Raw genomic sequence first — 27,892 nt, forward strand, 5'->3', positions numbered from 1 at the left:
GGAACACAGATAAGTGTGTTATCTGAAGGGGGGGATGACAAGGTACACGGACTGAGGAATAAATCTCATAATGGGGATTATCTCTATATGTGAAGGGGGAGGGGGGGGGCTCCTGAATGACACATGCTGGGAGTTGTAGTCCCTGTTATGTGTCTATGCTAGTGTTTCCAAACCAGTGTGCCTCCAGCTGTTGCCCAGACTGTGGGGATGCTGGTAGTTGTAGATTTGCAACAGCTGGTGGCACACTGGTTGGGAAACACTGTTCTAGTCTATTCAGCATACACATCATGTTACACCAGTGTTTCCCAAGCAGTGTGCCTCCAGCTGTTGCAAAACTACAACTCCTAGCATGCCCAAAGCCTGTCAGGGCATGCTGGGAGTTGTAGTTTTGCAACAGCTGGAGGCACAATGATTGAGAAACACTGTCCTAGCCTATTCAGCATACACATCATGTTACACCAGTGTTTCCAAACCAGTGTGCCTCCAGCTGTTGTAAAACTACAACTCCCAGCATGCCCTGATAGCCTTTGGGCATGCTGGGAGTTGTAGTTTTGCAACAGCTGGAGGCACACTGATTGGGAAACACTGTTTTAGCCAATAAAGTATATTACAAACAAAGTGCATTGTTTCCCAACCAGGGTGTCTTCGGCTGTATCAAAACTTCAACCTCCAGCATGCCCGGACAGCGTTTGGCTGTCCGGGCATGCTGGTAGTAGTAGTTTTGCAACACCTGGAGACACCCTGGTTGGTAAACACTGGTGTATGCCCTATAGAGGTGTGGTGAAGTACATCCCCCAAGAGACTACAGAGGCAACATGCTGGTGTTATACCACAGACTGAAGATTACTGAATGACACATGCTGGGAGTTGTAGTCCCATTTTGTGTGTGTATGACAGTGTATCCCAACCAGGGCTGATTTTATTAGTGTTCTGTGTATAAGGGGGCCGACCCGGGAAAATAGCAGCGTGGTTAAAGGGCGGAACAAAAAAAAGAGCTGCCCCAAACCAGCAAGGCATGTGGCATGCTGGGATTTGTAGTTTTCAGCACAGCAAGAAACAGGAAATAGAAGCAAAGATAGGAAAACAAAGTGGGGGATAAAAAGACAACAAAGAACGGAAACATAGTAGCCTATACAACAAGAATAGAAATGAAACAAAACAAATAGGGTAAGTCAAAAACGGAAAAACACGTTGACCACCGAAGTACCCCTTTAAGGCCGACAACGGTGTTGCGCCCAGAGCGCAACACATGAAGGTGAGCAGTTATTTATTACTCTTACCTTTTATATACCTACTGCCACGAGGTAAAGGCACAGGGTGCACCGGTGAATGTCCCATTTTCTATTTCCACATAGTTGATATATGGGAGTTACAGATATAGCATGTGACTAGTGTCATACAGAGTGTTTTCTGGAAAAGAAACAAACAAACAAAAACGGATAACCCTTTTAAAGGATTGCTGTTATTTAAAAATACTTTTGACATGTTGCCCAAAGATGTCAAAAGTTTTGATCGCATTGGGTCTTGTTCCTGAGACCTGCTGCGGCTGCTAGTTATCTATATATCTATCTATCTCTATCTCTATCTATCTCTAGCTATCTCTAGCTATCTCTAGCTATCTCTAGCTATCTCTAGCTATCTCTAGCTATCTCTAGCTATCTCTAGCTATCTAGCTATCTATCTATCTATATATATATATATATATATATTTTTTTATTTATTTATTTTTTTTTTTTCCAGGATCACTTCCAAACCGCTAAAGATATTAACATGAAACTTGGCACACATGTTACTTATGTGTCAACAACAAACTTAGGATAGGTAATTTAACCCTTACCCACCCCCATTTGTGAGAGTCTGGGTTTTTATTTAAAGTCCCATAAAAGTCTATGGGAAGTATGTTACTGCATCATAACTTCCAAACAGCTGGAGATATTTCGATAATACTTGGTCACATGTTACTTATATGTCAAATAAAAATATATAATAGTTAAATTAACCCCAATCTGCCCCCATATGGGAAGCATGGGGTTTTTGTTTCAAGTCCCATGCAAGTATATAGGACTTCTGGTGCCTTTAGTACACAAGCTCCGCTCTGCTTCTCCTAGTGAATGCGTCAGTCCGGCTGGTAAGCCACTCCCTCCCTGCATGCCTTGTCCCATCTCATGACGACACACCCGCCTTTTAAGCCACACCCCTTTTATTTTCATCTTACAATATCTTTACTACAAGGCAGCCCCACCTGAGGACGGGATATGAGGATTAGAAATGATGATTAGCTATGGGGCAGGGGATATAGGGACAGGATATGAGGTCGGCATATAGGGACAGGATATGAGGTTGGAATATGAGGAGGGGATTTGGGGTTGGGATATGAGGAGGGGATATGGGGTCAGGATTTAGGGACGGGATATGAGGACAAAAGCTTCCTCCTTTGTTGCTTTTCCTCCCTCAATAGGATAAAGTAGGAAAAACCGTGCAGCGCCGGGTACTCCGCTAGTAAGCCTTTAAAGTTTGCGGTGGTCCCACTTATTCCCTGGTTATCAATGAAATCTGATCTTTTCGCTATTAAGTCTATGTAGCAAAAAGGTTGGATCTGCTTGCCAGGGAGTGGAGCTCAATGCTATGCACATTCCTGACTTTTAACATAGCGATTGCATACAATAGTAGTTTAAATCACATCCTTTCTGATAGTGATATGGCAAGTGTAAGTATAATCTAACAATTTATAAAGCAAAATATAATCAAAAAGAAAAACAGAGGAATGGAGGTGGCTAGAAGTAAATATATCACAAATTCTGACAGGGCCTTTGTGATAATTCGAGTAATGACTTTAAAAAATAAAATCATAGTAACCACCTGAAAGTAAAAAAAAAAAAAAAAAAAAAGAAAGAAATGTACCGTATATACTCGAGTATAAGCCGAGGCCCCTAATTTCACCCCAAAATCCCAGGAAAAGTTATTGACTCGAGTATAAGCCTAGGGTGGGAAATACATCATCCCCCCTGTCATCATCCAGACCCCCGTCATTAACATCCTCATCATCCTCACCCTGTCATCATCCAGACCCTCATCATCATCACCTGTCATCATTCCCTTGTCATCATCCCACACCCCCCCTTCATCATCCTCTTGTCATCATCCCCACCCCCTTCATCATCCCCTTGTCATCATCCCACACCCCCCCTTCATCATCCCCTTGTCATCATCCCCACCCCCTTCATCATCCCCTTGTCATCATCCCACACCCCCCCTTCATCATCCCCTTGTCATCATCCCCACCCCCCTTCATCATCCCCTTGTCATCATCCCACCCCCCCCCTTCATCATCCTCTTGTCATCATCCGCCCTCAGTGGTCTTCAACCTGCGGACCTCCAGAGGTTTCAAAACTACAACTCCCAGCAAGCCCGGGCAGCCATCGGCTGTCCGGGCTTGCTGGGAGTTGTAGTTTTGAAACCTCTGGAGGTCCGCAGGTTGAAGACCACTGCGGCCTTTGACATCATCCAGCCCCCTCTCACCCCCTTTAGTTCTGTACAGTACTCGCCTCCGCTCGGCGCTGGTCCGGTGCTGCAGGACTGTCCGGTGAGGAGGTCGTCCGGTGGGATAGTGGTTCCGGGCTGCTATCTTCACCGGGGGTTCCTCTTCTCCGCGCTTCGGGCCCAGAATAGAGGCGTTGCCTTGACGATGACGCAGAAGTACGTTGGTAATGAACGTACCTCTGCGTCGTCATCAAGGCAACGTGACTATTCTGGGGCCGGGCCCGAAGCGCTTAGAAGAAGCCTCCCCGGTGAAGATAGCAGCCCGGAACCACTATCCCACCGGACGACCTCCTCACTGGACAGTCCTGCAGCACCGGACCAGCGCCGAGCGGAGGCGAGTACTGTACAGAACTAAAGGGGGTGAGAGGGGGCTGGATGATGTCGAAGGCCGCAGTGGTCTTCAACCTGCGGACCTCCAGAGGTTTCAAAACTACAACTCCCAGCAAGCCCGGACAGCCGATGGCTGCCCGGGCTTGCTGGGAGTTGTAGTTTTGAAACCTCTGGAGGTCCGCAGGTTGAAGACCACTGCGGGTGGAGAGTTCACTCGAGTATAAGCCGAGGGGGGTGTTTTCAGCACGAAAAATTGTGCTGAAAAACTCGGCTTATACTCGAGTATATACGGTAATATGCACAAGATATCATTCATACACTGTTCAAATCAGTACTATGCACCTTAAGGCTATGGTCACATGGCAACATTTCTGCACTAAATATTGCATGAATTTATAGTCTATTCACATTCTGCAGCAGAAATTCTGCTGTGTGAATGGGACAGTGGAATCCCATTGAAGTGCATTGGATATAGATTCATGCAGAATTCCATGTAGTCACTGCTTAGCATGACACCAATTTGAACATTGTATGAAGCACTCAGCATGTACCAGAATCTGTGCGTTTTGTTTTATTCTTGTGCATATTACATTATTTGTTACATTTAGGTGGTTAGTGCATTTTATATTTTAGTAATTACTCAGAATTACAATCACAAGGGCCCTTTGGCAGAATCTGTTGTATATTTTTTTATTTATTTTTATAATGAAATATTTGTGATATATTTACTTCGTCACCTTTTTTGGTAGATTAATGTGGAATCCGCCTTGAGGGTGTGAATGGGGGTCGGGATGTTGCTGTCCAGGTTATAAAGGGTGTTATTAACCCTTGGCAGTCGTGACGCCAGGGTGAGGGTTAAATGCTGTGTGTCTTGGCCTATCGCCACCCTTCCCAAGGACGATAGGTGTTTGCAGAATAAAGTATTGTCCACAACCAAAGTTTTGCTGAAAACTTGCATAAACTTTACTGAAGATTTTCTGTAGCATGCCAACATAAGAACAGTCTTTGTAATAGAGTCTTTGAACAACTTGGCTGAGATTGACCATTGGTTGGGACTTTTAGTAAGTTCTTTAACTTGTAGGAATTTAGTATGCGCAGATCTGCTGGAGTTTGGGTTCTGTTTAGGTCCAGGGTCCTTGCGAATAATTGCGGGGAAATTTAGAAGAACTCACTGTGCTATTCAGCCGAGGCCGCAAGGCTTTGGCCTAGTAATTGTCGTTGAAAGTTGCGGAGGTCCTACCTCATTCAGTGACAGCAACCCAAGAGAGAGAATAATGGCTGCAGCTCCCTTATATGGGCAGGGGCTGGCCGTTCCAGGATTGGTCCACGCCATCTGTCAATCAGCCTCACAAAGTATTGTGGGTATCACATGGCCTATGAACCTCCAAAGGCCCTTTGCATTAACCATAGAGACTAAACCTCGTTACGTGACCCGCGGGTCCTGCGACGCTAGCACAAGGTAAGTACACTTTCTATATACATTTATTTACATTTAATTGTGCAATATATTAGTTATCTAAGGGGTGACTAGGGGAAGACTAAACCTGAGGACCCCACGGTTCCTAGGAACTCTGACTTTGGGGACCCATACCAAGGTACTGTATGTAATACGGTACTGGGACACCACATTAACACTTACCAAATCACTACACAACCATTTCATCTAGGCAAGTTATTCATTTAATCTGCACATACGGCAGTATGCATTGCAGGATCTGTAATCCCCCCTTTTCTAGTATGAGCTACACAGCCACTTTCTTCAGGAAATACTTTTAGTAAAACAGACCATTTTGGAAAACACCTCTGGTCAGTGTGTGCCATAGGCTGGATCACTGATACTATAAAAGTACTTCTTTTAGTGCCTTCAACGCGCCTTTCATTTTGTTGGTTTTTACTGAACCAGACTGGAGACGCTGCCGGCCAGTCCGCACACAAGGTGGAGGTAGAAGCTGTATAATTAGTTATTTTACAAAAACACCATTTAGTGTTTTTTTTTATAAATTTTTTTTTTAAGTTGGTCCTTTTTTTTCCTGTGTGAATTTTAAGTATGGCAGACTATTTTGTGCAAATTCTGATTGGAAATCCTGAATAGCCCGATTAAGTGCAGCTAACCTTGCATCTATGACCGTGATAAAAACCAAAACCTGGTAAAAAGAGTTAAATATGAGCCAGATCTTTAAGGCTATCCTTGAAATGTCTGCCCTGTGTTTTACAGTGTAGTTTTCTGCTTTCGATAAGATACGCCATGTGCATACCCTAAGGGTTAAGACCTTGACAGAATGATTATTAATATGCGACCGTTCAGTTGTAAAAGTGTAGTAACTCTACATTGAAGAGCTGTAGCTCTAGTAGGAGAGGCGTGGTTGCCGTAACCGAGCACCCTCCTTTCCAACACTTGTAACCAGTTATTGTCACCTGGCAACAGCAAAGAGTCACATCAACTGAGTGATAGACAGGAGAGTGCAGATCAGTGTGCGTCCTTTATGTGCGCATAACAGATATTGCTTGTCACTAGGAAATGTAACGAGAACACTTTAGTTTCTGTTATGCTTTTGTTTTCTCTACTTTTGTCTTTTATAACTTTTAGATAATTAAAAAAAAAAAAATGAGCTCCCCTTCGGGGGTACAGCTGGTTCCGCATGCCAGAAACGTACTTGTGTTTCGAAATGGGGACGCTTTTCACCATGGGCGCCGCATGGTTGTGAATGAGAAGCAATTTCATACCTTTGAAGCTTTTTTAAATGAGGTGACTACCTGTATCCAAGCTTCGACGGCTGTACGCAACATCTACACTCCACGCAATGGCCATTGTGTGACGCAGCTCAGTGATCTACTTAACAGGGGGCAGTATGTTGCTGCAGGGACTGAAAAGTTCCGAAAACTTGAGTAAGTATGAACCGTTACATTATATGTTATGTGTTTATCAGTGCATTCAAGTGGCATATTTACATTAGTAACATATGGAAATTTAAGGGAGATATTTATACTGTAATAACTAATATTATAATTGTGGCATTTTACAGGTAAAATGTTATGTTGCCACCTTGAGCTAATATAAAAACAAATATTTGTGCCCCCCCCACAATCATTCTGCCATCAAAAAACTAAAATATGGCATTTATATAAGTATCCAGACCCTTTACCCTGAACTTGGTGATTTTCTGCTGTTTCTCTGAAGATCCTCTTAACCCCTTAAGGACACAGCCAATTTTCACTGTAGGACCCGGCCATTTTTTGCACATCTGACCACTGTCACTTTAAGCATTAATAACTCTGGAATGCTTTTACTTTTCATTCTGATTCCGAGATTGTTTTTTCGTGACATATTCTACTTTATATTAGTGGTAAAATTTTGTCGATACTTGCATCATTTCTTGGTGAAAAATTCCACAATTTGATGAAGAAATTTAAAATTTCGCATTTTTTTTACTTTGAAGATCTCTGCTCATAAGGAAAATGGATATTCCAAAACATTTTTATAGATTGATTCACATATACAATATGTCTACTTTATATTTGCATCATAAAGTTTACATGTTTTTACTGTTAGAAATTTTCAAAATCAAAATTTTTCAGGGACCAGTTCAGTTTTGAAGTGGATTTGAAGGGCCTTCTTATTAGAAATACCCCATAAATGACCCCATTATAAAAACTGCACCCCCCAAAGTATTCAAAGTGGCATTCAAAAGGTTTGTTAACCCTTTTGGTGTTTCACAGGAATAGCAGCAAATTGAAGGAGAAAATTCAAAATCTTCATTTTACACTGGCATGTTCTTGTAGACCCAGTTTTTGAATTTTTGCAAGGGGTAATGGGAGAAAAAGCCCCACAAAATTTGTAACCCAATTTCTCTTGAGTAAGGAAATACCTCATATGTGTATGTCAAGTGTTCGGCAGGCGCAGTAGAGGGCTCAGAAGGGAAGGAGCGACAATGGGATTTTGGAGAGTGAATTTTGCTGAAATGGTTTTTGGGGGGCATGTCACATTTATGAAGCCCCTATGGTGCCAGAACAGCAGGAAACCCCCCACATGACATACTATTTTGGAAACTACACCCCCTCAAGGCACGTAACAAGGGGTCCAGTGAGCCTTAACACCCCACAGGTGTTTGACGACTTTCTGTTAAAGTCGGATGTGTAAATAAATTTTTTTCATTAAAGTGCATTCCCCCCCCCCCAAATTTACCATTTTTACAAAAGGTAATGGGAGAAAATGCCCCCAAATTTGTAACCCCATCTCTTCTGAGTATGGAAATACCCCATGTTAGGAAGTAAAATGCTCTGCGGGCATTTGGCTTTTGGAAATCAAATTTTGCTAAAATGGTTTTTGGTGGGCATGTCGCATTTAGGAAGCCCCTGTGCCAGCACAGCAAAAAAAAAAAAAAAAACCACATGGCATACTATTTTGGAAACTACATCCCTCAAGGAACGTAACAAGGGGTACAGTAAGCTTTAACACCTCACAGGTGTTTTACGACTTTTTGTTAAAGTTAATTGTGTAAATGAAAAAGGGGTAATAGAAGAAAATGACCCCCAATATTTGTAACCCCATTTCTTCTGAGTATGGAAATACCCCATGTGTGGACATCAAGTGCTCTGCTGGCGCACTACAATGCTCAGAAGAGAAGGAGCGCCGTTGAGCTTTTGGATAGTGAATTTGTTTGAAATGGAATGGAAGTCAGGGGCCATGTGCGTTTACAAATCCCCCCGTGGTACCAGAACAGTGGACCCCCCCACATGTGATTCCATTTTGGAAACTACACCCCTCATAGAATTTAATAAGGGGTGCAGTGAGTATTTACACCCCACTGGCGTTTGACAGATCTTTGGAACAGTGGGCTGTGCAATGAAAAATGACATTTTTCATTTTCACGGACCACTGTTTAAAAAATCTGCCAGATACCTGTGGGGCGTAAATGCTCACTGTACCCCTTATTACATTACATGAGAGGTGTAGTTTCCAAAATGGGGTCACATGTGGGGGGGGGGGGGCATTGTTCTGGCACTATGTGGGCTTTGTAAACACATGTGGCCTTCAATTCTGGACAAATTTTCTCTTCAAAAGCCCAATGGTGCTCCCTCTCTTCTGAGCATTGTAGTTCACCCGCAGAGCACTTTACATCCACATATGGGGTACGTTCTTACTCCGAAGAAATGGAGTTACAAATTTTGGGGGGCTTTTTTTTTCCTATTTTCCCTTGTGAAAATGAAAATTTTTGTGGAAATTTTTTTTTTTCATTTTCCCATCCAACTTTAACGAAAATTCGTCAAACACCTGTGGGGTGTTAAGGCTCACTATACCCCTTGTTACATTCCATGAGGGGTGTAGTTTCCAAAATGGGGTCACATGTGGGTATTTCTTTTTTTGTGTTTATCTCAGAACCACTGTAAAATCAGCCACCCCTGTGCAAATCACCAATTTAGGCCTCAAATGTACATAGTGCACTTTCACTCCTGAGCCTTGTTGTGAACCCGCAGAGCATTTTACGACCACATATGGGGTATTTCCGTACTCAGGAGAAATTGCGTTCCAAATTTTGGGGATCTTTTTTTCCATTTACCACTTCACTTGTGAAAATAAAAAGTATGGGGCAACACCAGCATGTTAGTTTAAAATTTGTAGTGCAATTTTTCCCAAGTACAGAAATACCCCATATGTGGCCCTAAACTGTTTCCTTGAAACACGACACGGCTATGACATGCGCATTTGAGGACTACATTAAGGATTGCATAGGGGTGGACATAGGGGTATTCTACGCCAGTGATTCCCAAACAGGGTGCCTCCAGCTGTTGCTAAACTCCCAGCATGCCTGGACAGTCAGTGGCTTTCCGGAAATGCTGCGAGTTGTTGTTTTGCAACAGCTGGAAGCTTCGTTTTGGAAACACTGCTGTACAATAAATAAAAGTTTTTCATTTTTATTGGGGGACAGTGTAAGGGGGTGTATATGTTGTGTTTTACCCTTTATTATGTGTTAGTGTAGTGTAGTGTTTTTAGGGTACATTTGCACTGGCGGGTTACGTTGAGTTTCCCGTTAGGAGTTTGCGCTGCGGCGAAAAATTTGCCGCAGCTCAAACTTCAAGATACTTATTGTAAACCCACCAGTGTGAATGTACCCTGTACGTTCACATAGGGGGGGGGGGGGGGGGGGCAAACCTCCAGCTGTTTCAAAACTACAACTCCCAGCATGTATTGACAGACCGTGCATGCTGGGAGTTGTACTTGCAACAGCTGGAGGCACACTGGTTAGAAAACCTTCAGTTAGGTTCTGTTACCTAACTCAGTATTTTCCAACCAGTGTGCCTCCAGCTGTTGCAAAACTACAACTCCCAGCATGCACTGATCGCCGAAGGGCATGCTGGGAGATGTAGTTATGCAACAGCTGGAGGTACGCAACTACAACTCCCAGCATGGCAAGACAGCTGTTTGCTGTTTGGGCATGCTGGGATTTGCAGTTTTGCAACATCTGGAGAGTTAAAGTTTAGAGACCACTGCACAGTGATCTCCAAACTGTGGCCCTCCAGATGTTGCAAAACTACAAATCCCAGCATGTCCAGACAGCAAACAGCTGTGTGGGCATGCTGGGAGTTAAAGTTTTGCAACATCTGGAGGGCTACAGTTTGAGACCACTGTACATTGGTCTCAAACTGTAGCCCTCGAGATGTTGCTAGGCAACTCACCTGCTTCCATAGACTCCAGGGAGCTGCATCGCCGTCCTCTTCTGCCGCTGATCTCCGTCACCGATCGTCGCTCCGCTGCCACGGATGGGTAAGTGGACTTCGGCGCTGGTCCCCGTCGGTTTCGCCGATCTGCCCCGCCTACAGTGGGTGGGCAGAGTGGGGAAACCGAAAGTTAGCCCCCCCCCGCCCCCGATCTGCTATTGGTCGTCATGTCTATACGACCAATAGCAGGGATAGGAGGGGTGGCACCCCTGCCACCTCACTCCTACGCCTTCAGGGTGACCAGGGGTGTCTTGGACAACCCCGATCCCCCTTATTTTCCGGGTCACCATAGTCCCGTATGACCTGGAATTGCGCAAATCGCAGGTGTGAATTCTCCTGCGATTTGCCGACATGGGGGGGGGGGGAGGGGGGGTGGTTGATGACCCCCCTGGGCATTTGCACGGGATGCCTGCTGAATGATTTCAGCAGGCATCCCGGTCTGATCCCCGCCCGGCGCACGGCGGGGACCGGAATTGCCCATGACGTACATGTACGTCATGGGTCCTTAAGACCCAGGGTGTTATGACGTAATGTTACATCATGGGTCCTGTAGGGCTTAAGGACTCAGGGATTTTTCATTTTAGTTGTTTCCTCCTCACCTTCTAATAGCTACAGACCTATATGAGGGCTTGTAAAAATCTTAAAAAAAGAAGAAAAAAACAGGAATTTTGCAACTTTTGAGGGCTTCTGTTTCTACAGAACAAATGACATGCTATCTTTCTTCTGTAAGTCCATGATTAAAAAGATACCCAAACTATATAGGTTTTGTTTTATTTTACTACTTTAAAAAAAATGTTGTACGAAAATTTGTATGGTATACATTACCCTCTTCTGATCAATATAACTCTCTTATTTTTCTGTATACAGGGATGTACGAGGATTCACTTTCTGGACCATTTTATCAGTACCATTTTTGTTTTGATAGGAGTTTTTGATTGCTTTTTATTACATTTGTATAGAAAGGGACCAAAAATTTGAAAATCTGGATTTTGGTATTTTCATTGACATTATACTTCAATAGTTCAGACATTTATGCAAGTTGCGATACTACATATGTCTGTTAGTTTTTCAATTACATTTTTTATTGCAAATAGTAAACAATGCTGAGCCATGGCCCTGCATCTTCAATGGGTTAAGCATCAGGTTTGATGGTGACTGTCAGTGGACAGCCATTTTAATCAATTTTTCAGTGGCTCAGCCACAGTCCTGATTCGATTGGGTTTGAATCAGGGCTGTGGCTGGCCCACTCAAGGAAATTCAGAGCACTCCAGAGGTTCAGAGCTGGACCTCCATAAAAAAGTTAAGTCCTCAAAATGCTCCATATACACTGCTCAAGGGAACACTAAAATAAGTCATCCTAGATCTGAATGAATAAACTAATCGTATGAAATTCTTTCGTCTTTATATAGTTGAATGTGCTGACAACAAAATCACACAAAAATTATCAATGGAAATCAAGTTTATCAATCCATGGAGGTCTGGATATGGAGTCACACTCAAAATCAAAGTGAAAAACCACACTACAGGCTGATCCAACATTGATGTAATGTCCTTAAAACAAGTCAAAATGAGGCTCAGTAGTGTGTGTGGCCCCCATGTGCCCGTATGACCTCCCTACAACGCCTGGGCATGCTCCTGATGAGGTGGCAGATGGTCTCCTGAGGGATGTCCTCCCAGACCTGGACTAAAGCATCCGCCAATTCCTGGACAGTCTGTGGTGCAACGTGGCAATGGTGGATGGAGCGAGACATGATGTCCCAGATGTGCTCAATTGGATTCAGGTCTGGGGAACGGGTAGGCCAGTCCATAGCATCAATGCCTTCCTCTTGCAGGAACTGCTGACACACTCCAGCAAAATGAGGTCTAGCATTGTCATTAGGAGGAACCCAGGGCCAACTGCATCAGCATATGGTCTCACAAGGGGTCTGAGGAGCTCATCTTGGTACCTAATGGTAGTCAGGCTACCTCTGGCTGTGCGGCCCCCCAAAGAAATGCCACCCCACACCATTACTGACCCACCACCAAACCGGTCTTGCTGGAGGATGTTGCAGGCAGCAGAAGATTCTCCATGGCGTCTCCAGACTCTGTCACGTCTGTCACATGTGCTCAGTGGGAACCTTCTTTCATCCGTGAAAAGCACAGGGCGCCAGTGGCAAATTTGCCAATCTTGGTGTTCTCTGGCAAATGCCAAACATCCTGCACGGTGTTGGGCTGTAAGCACAACCCCCACCTGTGGACATCGGGCCCTCATACCACCCTCAATGAATTTGTTTCTGACCAAATGAGTGGACACATGCACATTTGTGGCCTGCTGGAGGTCATTTTGCAGGGCTCTGGCAGTGCTCCTCTTGCTCCTCCTTGCACAAAGGCGGATGTAGCGGTTCTGCTGTTGGGTTGTTGCCCTCCTATGGCCTCCTCCACATCTCCAGATGTACTGGCCTGTCTCCTGGTATCACCTACATGCTCTGGACACTACGCTGACAGACAAAGCAAACCTTCTTGCCACAGCTCGCATTGATGTGCCATCCTGGATGAGCTGCACTATCTGAGCCACTTGTGTGGGTTGTAGACTCCGTCTCATGCTACCACTAGCGTGAAAGCACCGCCAACATTCAAAAGTGACCAAAACATCAGCCTGAAAGCATAGGAAGGGAGAAGTTGTCTGTGGGCACCCCCTGCAGAACCACTCCTTTATTGGGGGTGTCTTGCTAATTGCCTATAATTTCCACGTGTTGTCTGTTCCATTTGCACAACAGCATGTGAAATTGATTGTCAATCAGTGTTGCTTCCTGAATGGACAGGGTGATTTCACAGAAGTGTGATTGACTTGGAGTTACATTGTGTTGTTTAAGTGTTCCCTTTATTTTTTTGAGCAGTGTATTATACTGCCCCATATAGTAGTTTAACTATAATACAGTAGCAAGCCCTTAAACTGCCACCACATAGTATTAGGCCCCATACTGCCCCCACATAGTAGAAGCCCCTCATTTTGCATATAGTATTAGACCCCCTTTGTGCCTCCATATTGCCCTCATATAGTATTAGACCCCCTCTTTGCCCCCATAAAGTAGTAGGCCCTTCACAATGCCTTCATACTGTAGACCCCAGGAAAAAAAAAAAAAAACACCACTCATCTCTCCATCGTTCCTCCGCAGCTTTCAGCACTCTGCTCCCCAAGGTTCCGGCTCTCTGAGTTCACGGTGCAGGCAGCATCACTCAGAAACGCTGCTTGCACCAGAGGCCCCTACTAAAGTGATGAGATAGAGCCACTTGTCTTTAATTAAGATGCACACACAGTTGAAAGCTGCATTCACCCAGGGATCTTCAAAATCCCCAGATTTCCCCTGTAATCTTTACACCTCTGCCTAGTTTTCCCCAGACATGATGCTTAGAAATAAGGCCAAAATCTTGGTTTCATCAGATCAGAGTCTCCTGCCTCTGGCTGTCAAGAACCTGCACTAGCAGTGACATGATTGTTGCCTATGCCTTGTTACCTCCTTTTAATAAAAGGTGTGCTGCAGCTATTACTTTCTTTTTATTTGGATTACAAGTGCTGGATTAGTGCACCATCAATTCTTGGACACCATGGGCAAAATGTAGTTATAAAACAAACTAGCAAACAAAAAAAAAAAAAAAAACTGTTCCCCTTTGCACAGGTTTGATACCCCCCCCCCTTATCTTGCAAGCACTTGAGCATAATTGTGTTTGGAAGTGTGATCAGTCCCATCTACATACTATGGTTTGTTTCATCAGACCAGAAGACATTTCTCCTTAAAGAAGATGTCCAGTTGTAAAAAACTGATCGCTGGGGGGGGGGTGTCTGACCGATTGTGCCCCCCTCAATCTCCCGTATGGGGCCTTGTCTCATCTCCTGTGTGTGATGTTTCTCACCCAGCACGTTGGCTAGTCAAACAACCCTCCTTCATTCATCTCTATGGGAGAGGTGGAGAGACTCAGCGTTCCTGTGTCTCCACCTCTCCCATAGAGATGAATGGAGGGGTCGTTTTTCGACTGCTGACGCACTAGGTGAGAAACAGAGCCTGAGCCCTATACGGGAGATCGCGGACAGGTCCCAGCAGTTATGGCCTGAAAAGTTTACATACATGACCTGATATGACTTGAAGTCTTCTTCCTTTCAGATCATGTCAATATAAGACACTTTGTATTGTTGATACTTATGTACAGTGAACCCTCAACATACAATGGGCATTAAAAAGTGAAGTCAATAACATTGGTTATCCTGTGACAATGGCTCCTGTTAAGTGGTGAGATATAATAGGTAAAAAAACTAAAGCGCCTCCAATGGGCATGTAAGCATCAGAACTGGACCATGGCACAATGGAACAAGGTGGCCTGGTATAATGGATCATATTGATGGCCAGGCATATTTGTGTTGCTTACCAGAGGAATAGATGGCAACAAAATTCACTTTGGAAAGAAGGCAAACTGGCAGACACAGTCCAGGCAATGATTTGCAGAAAAACCTGGGATTCTTGCATTCATGTGGATGGCACTTTGACACACATCACCTACCTAAACATTGTTGCAGACCAATTACACCTCTTTATTGTAACACTACACCCTAAGGCAGTGGCCTCTTTCAGCAGGATATGTGTCCTGCCACACTGCAAACATTTTTGAGTTTTCACTTGCCTTTTTGGGGGAAAACTGCTACTGTAGATTTTGAGCTAAAGCCAGAAGTGTATTGAATAACAATGGGAAATATAAAGGAAGGATTTATACTTATGCTTCCTACTTGATCCACTTCCTGCCAAATGGAAATGCAGCCTTAGGAGTGGTTTGGGGAACATGACAAAGAGTTCTTGGTGTTTACTTTTGCTCAAAATTAGTCTGATCTCAGTAAGATCCATGGAGGCCCCACCTTACAGGACTTGAAGGATCTGCTGCTAACATCTTGGTGCCAGATACCACAGGACACAGAGGTTAGAAGTCTTTGCTTTGACAGGTTACAGTCGTTTTCAGAGGAATAGGGAGACCTACACAATATTTGTCAGGTGATTTTAAAGATAAGACTAAATGGTGTATGTTTATAATATTAATGATGTATTATGACTACATGGTGATGAGTTTTGACTAAATTTCCCTTTATACTGTATTTAACCTTGTGTATTTCATATCTTATAATAGTTACCTTCACACTGAGGTTAAGCCGCCTGTCTCCACACAAGCTAGGGACAACCAACAGGTAAAATTAGCTAAGTCTTTTAATGTTCTGTATCTCTCATTTTTTAGTTATATTTACACTTAAAAGGGGTATTCCGGCTTTGTAAATCTTATTCTGTCCTGGGCGCTGCCTCCAAGACGGGGATGCAATGTCATGGCCACGCCCTCTAGTGACGGCCGTCACACCCCCTTCCCATAGATATGAATGGATGGAGCGTGGCATGGCGTCACTAGGGGGTGTGGCCATTAAGTATCCTTTCGATAGGGCATAAGATGTATAAAGCCGGAATAGCCCTTTAATTCAGCATGTACCAAAGCAGATTTTGAAGCATCAGTTACTTTTTTTCGTATCAAAACACAATAGGGAGGAATTTATCATTGTCTGTGTAAATGAACTTCTTTTTACCCCCATTTGCCTGGGTGTACTGCCTGGGACGTTCCACTGCTGACATTTTGCCACCAAAAGAATGGTCTTGTCCCTTCTTTAGGCAAAAGACATTGCAGTCTATGGGGAAGGCAATGTCCGCGTGGCCCTAGCATCAACTGATTTAGTTGGCGCTGGCTGCACTCGGAATCATCAGCCGCATTTTGTCCAGCTGGAATTCCGTAGTGTGAACCCATCCTTATTGTCCTCCATATTTAACATGGGTTGGAGGAACTCCAAATCCAAAAGACTGGAGGCTGTTATTGTCCTCCAGATTTCTTGTGAACTAACCCATGTGGAACACTTGTACTTTTAAGAGCCAGGACAAAAATTCCCAGAATGTTCCTCTTTCTTGAATACTTCCTCCATACATGACCTCTCTTCCCTTTTTGCTAGCTCTTCTCAGTGTGTATACAAGGATTGGTCTTCCTCTGCTTTTGATGAGTCAAAAGTTCATAGGGGAGAGGTGTGTAAATTGGGTCAGCAGGAAGGGTGTTTAACAGGTGTCATGGTGTTCAGAAGCGAATGCATGGTGTTCAGGAAGGGCATGTACAATACATACTAAAATATAATTAATGTTGTCAGAGATATATTCCCACCCTAATCTATGTTTCCCTAGTTCTCTCGCAAGCTGAAAGTCACTGGTCGCTGGAGGGAGGAGTCTCACCTTCCCTGTATAATTCAGTGAGTATATTCAAAAACTTAAGGCAGTAGTGCTTTAAGTATTTTTTAAAAAGTATGGAATTATGACTTTGAATACGCAGTATGATCTGTTGGAAGTATGTTAAGTTGCACAAAATGTTAAGCAGTTTGATTTTTGGTTTTGTGGATTCTGTATAGTGTATTTACTCATTTCTATATTTATTTATACTTTTGTGTAGAACCTGTAGGACCCACCAAATAAATAGCAGGCTCAACCTCAAAATAATCACCTGGGTGCTATCAATGCCTTCAAGCAGCATACAAACCAACCAAGAAAAATAGCAGGGCAAAAGGAGGTAGCACACCAATTGTAATCCAAATAATTTTTATTAGATCATACAAAACATTGCCCTAAACAATTAAAAACACTAAAAATGAGGGGGTCCATAAGAAACATTTACCACCCTCAGCCATGGAGAGGGACCCCAAGCACCCAGGGGCTCTCCCCCCCCCCAAGGGACATTCATCTTAATCTCTCAACAATATATAGTGTACGGTTTCTCTCAAGACAAACAGCCCCTATACAGAGTGCAAAACATGCATGGAATAATAGAAAACTAGCAGCTATAAATCATGTACAAGTACATGCCTATTAAAGTGCACAGTCAATAAACCAGGTAAACATCTATATAGACATAATATAGAACAACATACAAATAGCAGCTATAAGTTATGCAATAGTATGCAAGTATATAAAAAAGTTATACAATCCAGAGAGAAAGTGAAGTACAGTGGTCCCTCAACATATGATATTAATTGGTTCCAGGAGAACCATCATATGTTGAAACCATCATATGTAGAGTACATATGTCTATGTAAAAATGGTAATTGGTTCTGGGGCCTCGGAACCATTGTATATTGAATACATATCTCTATGGGAAACTGCTAATTGGTTCTGGGATGACCATTGTATGTGGAGTGTATGGGGAGTGTTTAACAAACCAGGGTGCCTCCAGCTGTTGCACAACCACAACTCCCAGCATGCATGTACAGCCACTGACTGTCTGGGCATTCTGGGAGTTATAGTTTTGCAACAGCTGGAGGCACACTGATAGGGAAACATTGATGTATGGGGTGTATTGTGTGTATATGTATTGTATGTGATGTGTGATATTGCATACAGTACTGTACAGTTCTTTAAATACCTTCAGGGGTGGACAGAATGTCCTCCATTACGATCCTGCCGACTACAGCTCTATAGGAAAGGAAGGGGAGGGCAGCCAGCAGCTCATTGGATGCCTGCAGCAAGATGCTGCAGGCTATTGGCTATGGCTGCACTGGGGGGGCGGGGCTTACACAGAGCTCACAGTGGAAGCCTGCGTGAGTTAGCAGGACAGCATGTGAGTAACAGGAGGCAGAACGGGGCACATTAAACAACTATCTGTCAGTTGCTGAAGTTGTCAGGGCTCTCAGATAGCTGTTTGCATGATGGCCCCGACACACAGCAGCATCATAAGTCGATGCTGCCTTCAACATACGATGGGCTCTGAGAGGCCATCATATGTTGAAATGATCATATGTCGGGGCCATCATAAGTCGGGGGGTCACTGTATACGTCACACTGTCATAGAGAGAGCGGGTGTCCCCCCAAAAACAAGGTCCCCACGCGTTCCGTCACTATCCGTGACTTCACTTTCTCTCTGGATTGTATAACTTTTTATATACTTGCATAATTTATAGCTGCTATTTGTATATTGCTCTATATTATGTCTATATGGATGTTTACCTGGTTTATTGACTGTGCACTTTAATAGGCATGTACTTGTACATGGTTTATAGCTGCTAGTTTTCTATTATTCCATGCATGTTTTGCACTCTGTATAGGGGCTGTTTGTCTTGAGAGAAACCGTACACTATATATTGTTGAGAGATTAAGACGGGTGTCCCTTGGGGGGGAGCCCCTGGGTGCTTGGGGTCCCTCTCCATGGCTGAGGGTGGTCAATGTTTCTTATGGACCCCTTATTTAGTGTTTTTAATTGTTTAGGGCAATGTTTTGTATGATCTAATAAAAATGATTTGGATTACAATTGGTGTGCTACCTCCTTTTGCCTTGCTATTTTTCTTGGTTGGTTTGGAACCTGTAGAACCGGCTACTACCATTGATCTCTTAGGTTTCCACAGCATAGGTAATGTACTGATTAGCAATGGAGCTGTAGGTAAAGTCCAGGAGGTCCTCATCTTAGCAAAAGAAGGGTCAAGTGACACGTAGTGATCTGTCCCAAAATGCATATATTTATATATATATGTATAGGAAAAGTGGAAAGCAGCACTCACCAGCAAGATAGAGTAAAATCTTTAAAGTTTTATACGTCATGTTAAAACTGTTCCATATCAGCAAGTGTTCGGGCAGAGAAGGAGGATGAGGCAATGGTAGCTATATTGCGCTTTCCTTGCACTTCATAAGGCTGTATATTTATTTATTGTTTCTTTTTCATCTCTGCTCACTGTAGCCTTATTAGTCCAGTGGGCGGTTCTACTCAGTGACTGACAGCCTTCTGCTTTTCCAGGAAAGGCTGTCAGTCTAGGAAGTAAGACTGCCCTTAAGAAGTATGTCCACATTGAAAAGGGACTTAAATTAATATATTACAGGTTGTGCTGCTACAGCCTACAATAAATTATGCCTTAGTTTGATTATGATCATTTCCATTATCATCTCTTTTGTACAATTTGCTTACTAGAAAGAATTCAATCCTCAATTACGAGATGTCATAGTCAGCTGGCCAGAAATTACTGGCACAGATAATGGCCAAACATGTAGATCAATATACCACATTTTTATCCAATTACTAAAGTCAGTAACATAGCAATGGACTCTACCCTTTAAAGATTTATTTGCTTTAATAAAATGTTTCCCCAGATACTACAATGATCTAATATATACCCTGTGCTGTCTTCTAACTAATAGAGAGGGCACAATCAGAAAGTGTAACTTTAGATGATTCCTTTAATTAAGCTTGTATTAATCAACCATTTAAAAAGTTGTCCAATTCCCATTAAAAAAATGGTGCAGTCTGCTGTATTGCTGGGGTAAGCTGGCTGGCTGATATCAATTTTCCCTGCTGTAATGCTCCAGCAGTAATGAGAGGAAATTATTATTTTAATAGTTTTTGTTCTGTTTTTATTTTCCAATTGTGTATTTTATTCCATATTCTGTACATTAATCTGTCTATCTTGTCCGAGCTGCAGTTCTACTCTGCTAACAGCAGTTCATAGATATGCATTACAGCAGCGACATGGAATGGTATCTGGACTGGATTAACTTCTAGGGGAGAATTTTCTCCCAGCATCCTCTGTTACCAGTGCAGTCAGTGTGCAAGGAGGGGGAGGTGGTGATCTGTGACCATCACCTTTTGTTCATTCTAGATCCTGTATAACACTGTATCCTGTATCTCACCTTCAGGGGTTGCCTAAGAAGTGATCTCTATAGAACAAGAAGTGTCAGCCTATTGTGAGGCTGAGTGACTAATGTAAAAACTACAAAATTTCAGAAATATACATAATGACATAACAGACAAAAGAAAACACAACCAACAGAAAATATTTTAAATATAATAATTAAAAAAAAATGTCATTGAACATGCATAGAAAATAGGAGACCCTGATTCCCTACCTCTACATTGTAGAGCAGTACATGAGTAGCCTAAGGCCCGGTTCACACTATGATTGTGCCTTCCATGGCATGTATATATTGGCATCCTATTAAAATAGCATCCCAACGTATATGACCACAGACAGGCACAGACCCCATTGACTTTAATGGCCTAAATGTAGTCAGTTTGTCAAGTTTGGGTAATTTCCAAATGTATATGTGTTTCGGGCAGTATATCTAAACACATTCCCTTATTTATTTATTTTTGTCTCACTGTGTCACTTTTTGCGTGTTGTGTGTCCACTGGATTTGTCAGGATGCAGTAGCCCTTCTGGGTGTCCCTCCTGGCGGTCTAGGGGGGGTGTGTGGTTGGCCATTAGGTTCCGCACCTTCCTGCAAACACCCCTGGTACTCCTGCTTTGGCAGGGTACCTACCGTTATCGGCTCTGCGGGCAGATACCTTGGCTAATGCCAAGGGGGATGCCGGGAGCATTTGTGGTCCCTTAGTAGCTTTGGCGAAAAGGGACATCGAACCTGGAACCTTGCAGGTACCTTTTGGTCCGGAGGCGAAGGGTAAGGTTTTTGGGGGGGCCTCTCTCCTTTTGGAGAAGGGCTTGCGATAGACCCCATCCTCTGTGCACGTTTTTTTAGTGTAACATGTTTGCACTTTTTCTTGCACCTTGGGTGATTCGAGAGCATGTTCCTCGGCTTTAAAAAAAAAATATGTGTTTCATTGTGTACCCTTAAGTGCAACAAAAGCAGCATTTTTCTCCAACAGAATCAAGGCAGGTAGAGAACAGAGCTTACCTATACTCTCCCCAAACCACAGTCTCTACCTATTTGGATGATCCACCTTAAATGGCATCCCCCAAGCCAGAGGGTCAAAATCGGGAAGACAATACAAAAACATAAACAGAATCAGAACATTAAACAAGCAAATGTAAGGGTAAATGAGCAGGCAGAAGAGTAGTCTAGTAACAGGTAACAGATCAGGTAAGGAATGCCAGTAACAGGCAAAGGAATGCTAATAAAGGGGGTGGAACCACAATCGCTGGAGACTGAGCATAGAAAATTCCCATGTCCCACTGCTGGGAGGTGTGAGTGCTGGTGCTGCAGCTCATTGGCCTGGCATCCCCACCTCCTTATTGGCTAGACTGGCCACATCACACAGTACTGAACAATCCTGTTCAGAGTAGGACCAATCGTCAAAGCGGCTTGAAATGCTGCCAGTTCCTAGTGGAGATCTGAGGTGGTGCTGGAACCAGGCAAGGGAAGTTTATGGCAGATAAGATATATTACTTTTAATTTAGCTCACTAGTCTGAATTCCTCTCATAGGGAGGGGGCTTGGTCTCACTGTGCAGGTCTCCGCCCCCTCACCCAGTATGCTGTCTGCTCACATCTCCCCTAACATTAACAACTCCCAGCTTGTCCTCACTGACAGTAGTGGGACACAAGCTGACAGTGGGAGGATTTTTCCTCCAGCTGTAAGCCCTGCTCGCACAGCTGTCCATCAAGAAAGTGTGTCCATGACATAGGTGATGACACATGGACACAGCAGGACTAGTATGTGTCCAAGCAGGCAGGGAGGGCAGTTGTTTGACTTGCTTTTTTCAGTATGAAATCCTGAAAATTTTCGAATGAAAGCAATTGCAAAACCTATTGGTTTCGCATGCTTTACAACATATCAAAAGTTTTTGTATCTGACAGTGCCCATTTAAAAATCTTCTGGTGCTCATGGCAACCGATAAGCTGTCTATGTATTACATTGACTAACTGGGTCCTCCAGGGAGAGATTTTCTTAGCAATGACTCTCTCTATCTAGAGGAATGGGATTTTCATATACACTTTTTATAAAAAGAGTTTATCTATGCAAGGTGTAAGATTTTGTGTTAAGACTAGAAGAACATTTTTTTTATAGCCCCAAAGATTATAGGTTGATATTAAGGAGACTTGACACTTGCATTATGTGTATTAGAATAACAACTACTTCTTTTAGTCTGCCAACGTATTAATTTACTAATTTCTACTTTTGCCAGTATATTTCGCAATGGAGATCTTATGACTCCACCTATCCGAGTTCTTATACCTCCAAGTATCTTGAAGGAGTGGGAGCTAGTCTTAACTCTGCTTACTGAAAAGGCCAACTTGTACAATGGAGCCGTAAGAAAGTGAGTGAAGCTTGTAGGTATGAAAAAGGAATGTACCTTGCTTTCGGATACTAATGTTGAATGCGCTAATAATCTGCTTCTTCAGGGTCTGTACTTTAGATGGAGTATCTATCTCAAGTGGAGCTGAGCTGGTGTCTGGAGAATATTATGTTGCTGTTGGGACAGAGAAATATAAATGTCTTCCATATGAAGAACTTCTAAGTCCACCTGGAGGAAACAAGTACAGACACTAAATTACCTTAAAAATATTATTTTCCTTTATTCTGTCTGTTCCGTGTTATGAAGAATATGAACTTTACACTTATGTCATGTTTGGTTTAGGAATCGCCCTGGTGTTAGGCGCAGGAATCCTAAAGTTGTGGTAAGCATTAGATGTTTTTGATGTAGGCACACCATTGGTACTATAAAACACAAAATATCACCTGTTACAGAGATCATCTGCTGTGATCTCCTACTATCTTACCTTGAAAGTCACATTCAGCACTGAAAGATAGTCACTAGACATATTGAATACATTAAACAGCTTACATTGAAGTGGTCTGAAATGTCAGGAGGTGCTCAACCCCAAGTGCAGTTGTGTACCTACACTGGGGTGGAGGTCCTGCACTTGTGGTCCGTTGCTGCGGGCAATCTTCAGCATAATATGCATACAATGGAGGATGCCTGCAGACGGTCACAAGTACCACAATGACATCGCCCATAACAACGGACCACAAGTGCACAACTGCACTTGGGGTTGAGCACCTCCTGCCATTTCAGACCACGTCAATGTAGTTGCATATTGAATGCAACCCTTCATGCGTATGTCCTATTTAAAGGAGAAGTTCCAGGGTCAGAGCACTGTGGCCACCCGTGATCTCCCACAGAGTGGCGCGTCACAACCCCCGTCCAATCAGCTATCTTCAGCTCTCCCATATATATGTATATATGGAGAGGGCGTGGCGGCCCCCGCTTTGGCCGGGGGTTGTGACGCGCCATTCTGTGGGCGAGCCGGGGCTCCGTACAGGAGGTCGCAGGGGGGGCCCACAGCGCTTGGACCCCCCACGATCTAAAACGTATCTCCTATCCTGCGGATAGGGGATACGTTTTTCTGTACTTATCGGCATGAGACCTCTCCTTTAAATTAATAGGACACTAGCATGAGATTCGCAGAGCAATGGCTTCCTCAGCATTTGCCCCACCCCATTATGTTAGACAGAAGAGTGGTACTCTAAAGCTCCTCTAAATTTCATTATAGGGGCATTTTTCTGTTTAAGATAAGAAACCATCCTTATATCTTCCGTACTTGAATATAATCTAGAGGAGAAAGAGAAGGCGCTCCATAGCGTAAACACACCAAGAGAACCTGGGGCAGGTATAGACAAAAGGCCGCTTACCACAGGATGTTGTATAACAACATACACAACAATGGAATGCACATATCACAGAAAGGGTTGGGTCCCATTTGCAGACCTTCTGGTGCCAGAACAATGGAGAAAACAATGTGGACTTTAATGCAGAGTTGTAGGCTCAACATGGCGCTAACAGGACTAACCACGGCAAGGACTGTGTAAATGAAGTTTATTTACAGACATGCATGAACATGCATGTCTGTGAATAAACTCCATTTTTACTGTCCTTGCCTTGGTTGTTCCCGCTAGCACCGTGTTGAGCCTACAACAACACATTGAAGTCTGCATTGTTTTCTAATTTCTTCTCTATGTGTTTTTGACTTGCCCTCGTCTGACAGTTTACACAACCTAATATAGGACAAGATCCTGGAGAGGTGCAGATAATCATTTTAAAAGAAAAACAAAGAGCCATCCTTATTGGTGATGCCCATATAGTGGAGCCTATGTTAGAAAGTAAGGCTTCCTTAGTATAGCCAACTGAGTGAAGAGTGGGTTACTAGTTTCACAGTAGAGAAGGAGGTAACAACCGCAGACACAGTATTTCATGGCCATTCCTCCTTTCACATCAGCTGTGGTCTAGCACACAGCTCTTAAATTGGGAACCCTTGTGGATTCCTTGCACATACGGTTCTATTTTTGTGGTTTGTGATGCAATACAGTAAATTTTTGGTAAATATTTTTGTGTACACACCAAATTTTATATAATAAGCAATTTTAAAATTATTTATCTTTCATTACATATTCTTAAGGAGGGGAAAGTCTATAGCATATCGCAAGATGGAGTTAGCGACTCTGCTCTTAATGGCTCTCCAACTCAGGTACAACACGTTAGGGATGGGTTTGCAGGATACAGGATATTTATAAACCTGTACATTAATACTGTTCTTGTATTCCATCCCCCCACCCCAAGGGAGACAGTCGTAGGATCTATTCCACAGGTGCAGCACCTGATGGGGCGAATTCTGTTTTCTATGCAAAACCAGTAAGGGTGCATCCAACACGGAAAAAAAAGGCTCCAGTGGAAGAAAACAGAGGTACTTTCACGTCAGTTCATATCTAATTATTTTTTCTAAACAACTTGTATACACTTGCACTAATACTAATTCTTTTTAATAAAAAAGATGGAGTATTTAAAGTCAAAGAAACACGACAAGAATTAGAAGGAGCTCAAGAAGTAAAGGAGGATGCACATACAAGAGTAGAGGTTCCAGTAGATCAGGTACAAATATATATATTGTATTACTATAAAGGTACTTTGTGTATTCCTTTACTAACTGTCCGCTCGTAGTCAGTTAACATGATGCATGTTTAGTTCACATTACATCAAATTAATTAAAGGGGTTGTCCAGTGAAGGAAACAACCTGTGTATGGTGTCAAAAAAAAGTATAATAAAGCACCTTACTATTATAATGTTATTGGTCATACTGCACAGATCTTTCCTTTCAGTGCTGCTCTCTGTGACATGAAGTCACAGGCCGTGAAAGCAAAGAGCCATCTTTACTTATGATTTAACCCTGGGCATGCATTCCAAAAGGGTGATAAAAGGAAAGGCTAGGTCCACAGTGCGTTAGAGCTTCCATCAGAGGTATCCGTCAGCATCCTGCCAAAAAGGGGATGCTGATGTATACTTTATGGAGAGTAACAAATTCATTCATTGGCCCGAACCGAGTACCTAATGACTCAGTTCGGGGCATATGTGTTATTTTAAGCAGACTCAAAGGTGCAATATGCTGCATTGTCCAGTCTGCTTAAAATAGCGCATACTTCCCAAACAAAGTCACTAGGGGGGACATTTATGAAGGTATTTATTTATTATGTTTTGTTTTTTGCTTACTCAGGGCACACAAAAAGTCACACTTGCACCTAAGCACTTTTTTGTTTGACTTTCGTGGGTAAGCAAAAAGTTACAAACAGCCTTACGTAAGCAAATTTTAGTTTTCACTTTGCAGTGGTCATGAATTTATGATGTGCGAATGTCGCACGTAGGCAAAAAGAAGTCGCAAACTTCCAAAAAATGGCAAGTCTGTTCTAGGAGTACAAAACTCCAGTACAAGAGCAAATTTTAGGGTACATTCACACGAGCGGATCCACAGGGTATTTCACGCTGCGGATCTGCCGCCAGAGGACCACTACACAGTGCCTTTAGATGTGCCTGCTCGGAGCAGCAATACACTGAGCAGACACCCTGCCATGTGTGGGTCACGGCACGCATGCGCAGTATACTCACACATCGCGGCTGCTCTTGGCCTAGCTCAGGGAGCAGGGGGAGCGGCTCCGATGTATGTGAGTACAACGGGGAATGCACGGAAATTCACACATCGCAGCAGTGTGTCTGCTTGTAGTGGCGTATTGCCGCTCTAAGAAGGCACATCTAAAGGCACCATGTAGGGGTCCTTCAGCGTCGGATCTGCAGCGTAAAATATGCTGTGGATCCGCTTGTCTGAACATACCCTAAAAAGTCGCAAAAAAGTCTGACAAAAGTCTCAGCTGCGAATTTATCAACCTTCTGTGTTAGTATGATAAATATGTTGCACATAAGCAAAACTAAAGCAAAAGAAAATGCCTTCAGAACTTACTTATCAAAACAAACAGTGATAAATATCCCACTAAGTGACTATATTCAAACCATTTAAATGAATACATCCCTGTTTGATTCCCTCTGCGTTGGGAAATTGTCTTCTATTGAAAATGAGTAAATAAAGAATTAAAGAAAAAATTTAAATGAATACATCCGTTGTCCTCTGTTAAGGTATACATCAGCATCCGTTTTTTGACAGAATGCATAGGTATATGGAGTTGTAGAATCCCATGTGTATCACTGTCTCTTTACTAATAACATTGCTCATTAACTTCAGTGACATCCTAGTGATTTTAGAAGGCACTATATAATGTTTCTCTTCTCCGTGCTGGCACTGCAGAGTAACAACTGTATGATAATAGTCAATTAAAAGGAAAGACTTCCAACTAAGGGCTCGTTTACTTCTAGATAATACCAGTAGACTTCCGTTATGTAAAAGTTGCCGAAAGACTATCAGGTTGAACCTGTTTTTGTCCCCTGTATGTTTGTGTACAAGTTTCTCATGGTATCGAAAACTTCTGCATGCACTATATGCTGTTGTGTATGCAAATTATATGATGTTTTTTCCCCATAGAAGTTTATTGTTTTCGGGCTATTTTACAGTTCTTACATAGTTTAATATATTAACAAAAAAAAAAACAAAAAAAAAAAGCGTATGCATTATTGAGCCAAATAGGTCTTGTTTTAGTGCATACGTTTTTTGGCATACTACAAATGTATGTGTGTGATATATACATATGAATCTACCCTAAAAGAGATTACCAAATTGGACAAATGCTTTAAGTTAAATATAAAAAAAATATTAGTTTTCTGTAAAAAAAATATTTTTGAAAAATGTAACATTAAAAAAACATTGTTTTCCTTGTGTACAGAGGGAAGCAGAAGTTGTACCAGAAGAAAATGTTCTCGTGAAAAAAGGAGTCCAGCCTAAGAAGGTACATGCAACAAGTACACATTAGGGACAGATATGAATTCATAGTGATCTGTATGTGCAAGTTATTTTTTTGTTCTTGTTTTTTTATCACAGGGCCAGTGACATTCACTTTTCTCACCATACAGAGTTAAAGAAGACAACCCATTACCTGTAATGAATGCAGCCTATATTCAGTTCACAAATATATACTTTTTGCATAATCTTCCGAATGATTACTCTTTTCTTTGATGAAATTCTAAACACTTTTATAGTTTTTTTTATAATATAGCCTGTCATATATTCCCTGTTCTCATGATAGCATGAAGAATGACAGATAGAAGTCTCTACATTTTA

At 42.7% G+C, this 27,892-nt stretch overlaps 1 protein-coding gene across 2 annotated transcripts; it reads left to right on the forward strand.

The window, feature by feature from the left end:
- DCDC2B (doublecortin domain containing 2B) lies at positions 1–27,892 on the forward strand. 2 transcript variants are annotated; one of them, XM_056560566.1, is made up of 11 exons: positions 1–42; positions 15,736–15,793; positions 16,815–16,879; positions 22,524–22,655; positions 22,741–22,875; positions 22,977–23,016; positions 24,796–24,864; positions 24,957–25,080; positions 25,168–25,265; positions 27,498–27,560; positions 27,653–27,890. In XM_056560566.1, exons 1-11 carry the CDS (start codon positions 35–37, stop codon positions 27,659–27,661), a joined length of 801 nt encoding a protein of 266 aa, XP_056416541.1. In that variant the 5' UTR covers positions 1–34; the 3' UTR covers positions 27,662–27,890. The 2 variants fall into 2 exon arrangements, with proteins under 2 accessions (XP_056416541.1, XP_056416540.1); XM_056560565.1 differs by lacking the exon at positions 1–42 and adding an exon at positions 6,302–6,756 and having other exon boundaries at positions 27,653–27,892.

The sequence above is a fragment of the Hyla sarda genome, chromosome 2 (genome assembly GCF_029499605.1).
Source record: "Hyla sarda isolate aHylSar1 chromosome 2, aHylSar1.hap1, whole genome shotgun sequence".
Taxonomy (NCBI): domain Eukaryota; kingdom Metazoa; phylum Chordata; class Amphibia; order Anura; family Hylidae; genus Hyla; species Hyla sarda.

Excerpts from the sequence above, each read along its gene's own strand:
- DCDC2B (XM_056560565.1), top strand. The coding sequence starts at position 6,476 with ATGAGCTCCCCTTCGGGGGTACAGCTGGTTCCGCATGCCAGAAACGTA. Across the intron at positions 23,017-24,795 it reads GCAGGAATCCTAAAGTTGTG|GAGGGGAAAGTCTATAGCAT; the intron begins GTAAGCATTAGA and ends CATATTCTTAAG. Across the intron at positions 25,266-27,497 it reads TAGAGGTTCCAGTAGATCAG|AGGGAAGCAGAAGTTGTACC; the intron begins GTACAAATATAT and ends CCTTGTGTACAG.